Genomic DNA, 6,500 nt, shown 5'->3' on the forward strand with positions numbered 1-6,500 from the left:
AAACCAGGAGAGGAACAATCAGAGGAGACGTATAATGGAAACACGTCACCACTTCTGCATTTATCACCCACTCCTGGTTGTGGCTTACAAATACTGAGGTAAAAAAACTCACCAAATACTGAGGAAAAATACTGACCAAACACTGAGGAAAAATACTGACTAAATACCGAATGTGTACAAGTGATCTAACACATATTTTGACTGAGCTATGGGGCTATGTGCACACACTACAGATTACTCTGCAGATTTTTCCGGACTGATTTTGGTAAATGCGCAGATAAGCGCTAGTAGGTGCGAAACGGCCGTCGTCAAGCTGCTGCCCACTCCTGTCCTCACTCCCCCGGCCAACATGCTTTTTTACTACAAATAAAGAGCGGAATTTCTACAAAAGACCGGTGAGTGCCATCTGCTTTTCTTTAGAGGATTTATAACATTTTGGTTTGTTTCATAAGTTTCTTTACTCATTTTCATTTGCGTATTTTTGTGATTTTGTTGCCTGCAGTCTGAATCTACAATTTGCACATTCTCCCCTCTTCCCCCCCAAAAAAAGTTTCCAAACTTTTGCCCAATACTTTTTAGAATTGAAGATACATAACCCCTTAATGACCGCCGATACGTCTTTTTACTGACCTGAGACATAAGAGAATAGCATCCCCATACATGTGACAATCCCACAGCTGTCAGATGTCCACTATAGCTGACAACTTGCTGCATCAGCCACGATCAGTGTTTGCACCGTATATATCTGTTTAACTCCTTAGATACTGCTCTCAATAGTGACTACATCATATAAATGGTTAACAGAGTGTGGCTTCTCCCTCTTTATCCCCACCGGCACCCTGAGATCATGATTGCATGGTCCTGATGTTTGCCATGGCAATTCACGGCCAAATAGCAGCCAGTCTGCCGGCTACAGTCGCCTGCTCAGTAGTTAACATTTAGGTGGTAAATATAAACTTTTTCATTCCTGTTATGCCACTTTGTATTAATTCCTGAAAAATCACCTGAAGGGTTAATGAACTACCTGACAGCAATTTTCAATATGTCGGGGAAAGGGGGTCTGTTTTTAAAATGGTATCACTTTTGGAGGTTTTCCAAAATATAGGCCCCCCAAAGTCACTTCAAACCTGAATAGGTCCTTCAAAAACAAAACACATTTTGTAAATTTCCTTGAAAAAATAATGAAAAATTACAAAATGACAAAGACCCTGATTCCAGTGATGTGTCACATACTGAGCTGCTTGTTGTAATTGTCATAAAATCAATCTTATCAGGATATCATCACTAGAGGACTAGTTAACCTGCTGCCAGGTAGTCAAGCATAGTCATGAGCTCTGTATAACCCTGTCTCTGACCGCATTCTGTGTACACTGTACATGGGCAGAGAGATGCCAATCTGTGGTGTAGGTGGGGTTCCACAGAGCTCAACATTCAGAGCACTGCTAGGTCTGCAGCACAGAAACTGTTATTTTATCAAAATGACAGCAAGCAGCCCAGTAAGTGATACATCACTGAATTCAGGGTCTCTACACCTACATTATAATGCTCTCAGATGGCATAGCAAAAATCTGGTTACAGATTCCAGTTATGGCCCTTTCAGGCTTTGTCATTAGGGAGTTAAATGAAACGTTATCAGTCAAAGGTCAGCGATTTACAAACATCCACTGCTGGGAATATAACTAACACCAGTTTTTCGTTCTTTAGCTAGTCTAAGCTAAACTTACCCAAGCGATGAAATCCAAAGGTAAAACGCTTGTTTGGAGACTTTGCAGACAACCACAGTGCAAGCAAGGTCAGAATAATACTGCTGAGATCAGTAAGCATATGAAGCGCATCGGTCATGATCGCCAGGCTGTTGGCAATATACCCACCTGTTATAAAAGGATTAAAAAGTTAAGTATGCTGAAAGGAATTCTGTTATAAGACGGCCAGCAGGCAGAACATTTACGCAACGTGTGCAGCCACAGATGAGATCGCGGAAACACATAATACAAACAGCAAACTGATCACAGGGACCCAGGAGCCGGGACCCCCAGAGATCAGGGAAGACCATGGTGCTCAGGCCTCTTAATATCACCCACCTGGTCAGTAGAGGTGCAGCAGGACACTGGGCAGTATAGTGGCTGATATACCCATGTGTTGCCCAGTAAGTACCGGGCATGGGTCCCATTAACTAGAATAGGGCCATTGTACGATGCTCACTGGCTTCGAGCATGTGCAGACAGTAGAGATCAGGTGATCTGCTGGAAAGAGTCGAAGATGTTCCAATTCTACAAAACCTGTTTGATGAGAACATCGGTGATATCTTCAGAGGGAGAAGCCTTCCGGTTACTCAAGATATTTTGCCAAGGTTCTGAGCTATAATTGTGTGGGTGACCATCATCAGAACCAGTCAGAAGCATCAGAGTATCCTAAGTTTATGTAAGAAACCTCGTACTTAGTCTAATGTTACACTGGGTTGAGGAAACAGAAAAAGAAAAGCTAAGAGATGGAGCATGGACTTCTATTACTGAAGATGAGGCCCAGACACCATCTTAATCTAAGCCGACAACCATCTCTCCTGACCCCGCCACCCACCGGAGCATCTCTGTGTTCTCTACCAGAGCTGCTACCACAATCATCTGACTGGGACTATTCTATGGATCTATGTGAATTAATTCCCACAACACAATCCTTATCCCCACCAACATAATCTGCGGAGGGCAGTATGGCGGCCCACATACACATTAGATGGTTGGTCCATCCTGACAAAAGTGGCAGATTTGGCCACTTTTATCCAATGATTGTGAAGGTCTATAGTCAGCCTGGTGAGGCCCAGGGTGAGAAGCCCTGGTCTAGTTGATCACTGCTTAAAGGGGTTTTCTAGATTATTAAAAGGATAATTCATACGGCTCAGATGTAAAGTTAAGCAAAAAGAGTCACCAGACCAGAGCACTAGGAACCAATCCATTCGCCGGCTGCAGCGTCTTCCTCACTAGTCAGCGACTGGCTGAGCAGGTGCGTCCTGGGTGGCAGAGACAGGAGCAGGAAGACCCCGACCTGCCGGAAATCCCTGACACTATAATTTCTCTAATTGCTGGGGAGGGGATATTCCAACCCAAGCCACCTGAGTATACGAGACAGGAATACAAACCCCTTTAACCCCATCAACTGGAAAACCCCTTTAAAATATTTTCACATGGGAAACCCCTCACATACCAGTAGGGATATAAAGTAGAGCCACTGGTGATCGCGGCTGGTATCTGTTGTAGGTAATCACACAGCAGTCCTACATCTCTGGGGTCAGTGAGGTCCTACAAATATATATGAAGGGTACGTGATGGGCCCCTCTAACTATAGAGCATAGCATTTCCCATACAATGTGTGATGGCCCCCACTGGGGGAGCACAGAATTCTAAATGGGATGGACCTCACCGACTATAAAGGGGCACAGAATTACCCCTATAGTGTGATGGACCCTGCTAACTATAAGGGGGCACTGCATTACCCCTATAGTGTGATGGGCTGCGCTGGCTATAAGGGGCACCCCACCGCCCCAGTACTGTGGACTGCGCTGACTATAAGGGGCACACGATTTCCTCTAGTGTGATTGACTGCGCTGACTATAAGGGGGCACAACATTTAATCTGTAGTGTGATGGACCCCGCTGACTGTAACGGGGCATCTAACTGCCCCAGTAGTGTGATGGACTGCACCGACTCCAGGGGGGCACCGCATTTCTTCTATACTGTGAAGGACCGCACTGACTATAAGGGGGGCACCCCACAGCCGCGGTAGTGTGATTGACTGCGCTGAGTATAGAGGGCACCACATTTCCTCTATAGTGTGATGGATCGCACTGACTATAAGGGGCCACCCCACCACCTGATAGTGTGATGGACCGCACTGACTAGGGGTGCACCCCACCGCCCCAATAGTGTGATGGACTGCACAGACTATAGGGGGTACCCCACCGACCCGATAGTGTGATGGATTGTGCTGACTATAGGGGGGCACCGCACTTCCCCTAGAGTTCGATGGACCGCACTGACTATAAGAGGGCACCCCACCGCCCGATAGTGTGATGGACTGTGCTGAATATAGGGGGGCACCGCATTTCCTCTATAGTGTGATGGATCGCACTGACTATAGGGGGCATCGCATTTCCTCTACAGTGTGTTGGATTGCACTGATTATAGGGGGGCACACCACAGCCCCGACAGTGTGATGGACTGTGCTGACTATAGGGGGGCACACCACCACCCCATAGTGTGATGGACTGTGCTGACTATAGGGGGGCACACCACCACCCCATAGTGTGATGGACTGTGCTGACTATAGGGGGGCACACCACCACCCCATAGTGTGATGGACTGTGCTGACTATAGGGGGCACACCACCACCCCCATAGTGTGATGGACTGTGCTGACTATAGGAGGCAACACACTTCCCCTTCAGTGTGACGGATCGCACTAACTATAGGGGGGCACACCACCACCCCCATAATGTGATGGATCACACTATCTATAGGGGGGCACACCACCACCCCCATAGTGTGATGGACTGTGCTGACTATAGGGGGGCACACCACCACCCCCATTGTGTGATGGACTGTGCTGACTATAGGGGGGGCACACCACCGCCCCCATAGTGTGATGGACTGTGCTGACTATAGGGGGGGCACACCACCACCCCCATAGTGCGATGGACTGTGCTGACTATAGGGGGGCACACCACCACCCCATAGTGTGATGGACTGTGCTGACTATAGGGGGGCACACCACCACCCCCATAGTGTGATGGACTGTGCTGACTATAGGGGGCACACCACCACCCACATAGTGTGATGGACTGTGCTGACTATTGGGGGGCACCGCACTTCCCCTGCAGTGTGATGGACTGTGCTGATTATAGGGGGGCACACCACCGCCCCCATAGTGTGATGGACTGTGCTGACTATAGGGGGGGCACACCACCACCCCCATAGTGTGATGGACTGTGCTGACTATAGGGGGGGCACACCACCGCCCCCATAGTGTGATGGACTGTGCTGACTATAGGGGGGGCACACCACCGCCCCCATAGTGTGATGGACTGTGCTGACTATAGGGGGGGCACACCACCGCCCACATAGTGTGATGGACTGTGCTGACTATTGGGGGGCACCGCACTTCCCCTGCAGTGTGATGGACTGTGCTGACTATTGGGGGGCACCGCACTTCCCCTGCAGTGTGATGGACTGTGCTGACTATAGGGGGGCACACCACCGCCCCCATAGTGTGATGGACTGTGCTGACTATAGGGGGGGCACACCACCACCCCCATAGTGTGATGGACTGTGCTGACTATTGGGGGGCACCGCACTTCCCCTTCAGTGTGATGGAAGCTCCTGAATAGCACGTCCCACGGTACCAGCACCGCTCCATCACTAACCATACAGACAGGTGCTGGGAGTTGTAGTTCCCCTGCCGCACTCACCGATCAGCTCGGCCACCATGAACAGCAGGTAGAGGACGGCCGCCAGCCCCAGCCTCCTCTTCACCAGGCGCTGCCTCGTCCTCTCCCGCTGCTGGCGGCAGCTGTCGCACGGCTCTGCCCGGGTCTCTCTTTCCAGCAGGGAGTCGTCATCCGAGGACGGGGTCGGAGGTCCGCCATTTATCGCTGGGGCATCATCCGCCACCAGGACCCGCAGCTTATTGAACCGTGGGAGCTCGTCCTCCGCCGCCACCTCATCCGGGTAGTCGAAGCCGGCGTCATCGCTCAGGTACGGGGGCTGCTCACCTCTGCGGAGCTTCACACGTACAGCGCTCCACCAGGCGTGAGGCCGCCACATGGCAGCCGGCCTCCAGCACCCTCACAGCGGAGACCCGTCCTCCCTCTCTCCCCGATGTGCCTGTCTGACACTGCTACTTCCGGGTTTCTGTCCCAAACAAGTCGTCACATGATCTCATAGTAGCCCCGCCCTACTAGGAGGCGGTCAGATGACTCGATAAACCCGTTAGGTCACATGACTGGCGGGAACGCGCGCCGCTCACAGCTGGAGGAGTTTCCTTCATTCTTGTGCACGAGCTTTAAGCAGACTCACGTGACGGGGACGCGCTCATCCGCACAACGTACCAGTGACTGATGGGTTGAGCCTAGAGTGTATGGGCTCCTTCCAGGTCCTGACTGCAGCCCATACACTCTAGCCGGCTCACTGGTGAAGATGCTAGACTGTATGGGCTCCTTCCTGGTTTCCTGACTGCAGTCCATACACTCTAGCCGGCTCAGTACTGAAGACGCTAGAGTGTATGGGCTCTTTCCAGGTCACCTGACTTCAGCCCATACAGTGTAGCCGGCTCACTGTGAAGATGCTAGAGTGTATGGGCTGCAGTCAGGTATATATTATTGAAGATAGCAGACTTTATGGGCGGCTGCCTGGCCCTGACTGCAGCCCATACATGACACTAGACTGTATGTGCTCCTTCAAGGTATAAATTATTAAAACCAGCAGAATATATGGGCTCCTGCCAGGTCCTGAC

General features: G+C 50.5%; 1 protein-coding gene across 1 annotated transcript in view; it reads right to left on the reverse strand.

The window, feature by feature from the left end:
- Positions 1-5,906, reverse strand: part of SLC30A4 (solute carrier family 30 member 4) — a 39,044-nt gene extending 33,138 nt beyond the window's left edge. Inside the window, exons 1-2 of the mRNA XM_069766057.1 lie at positions 5,458-5,906; positions 1,725-1,871 (exon numbers count right to left, since the gene is read on the reverse strand). Of these exons, the coding sequence (XP_069622158.1) occupies positions 1,725-1,871; positions 5,458-5,812 (502 nt within the window). The 5' untranslated portion in view covers positions 5,813-5,906. The remainder of the gene's footprint in view (positions 1-1,724; positions 1,872-5,457) is intronic.
- Positions 5,907-6,500: the final 594 nt, after the last annotated feature.

This window comes from Ranitomeya imitator, chromosome 4 (genome assembly GCF_032444005.1).
Source record: "Ranitomeya imitator isolate aRanImi1 chromosome 4, aRanImi1.pri, whole genome shotgun sequence".
In the NCBI taxonomy this organism is placed as follows: Eukaryota; Metazoa; Chordata; class Amphibia; order Anura; family Dendrobatidae; genus Ranitomeya; species Ranitomeya imitator.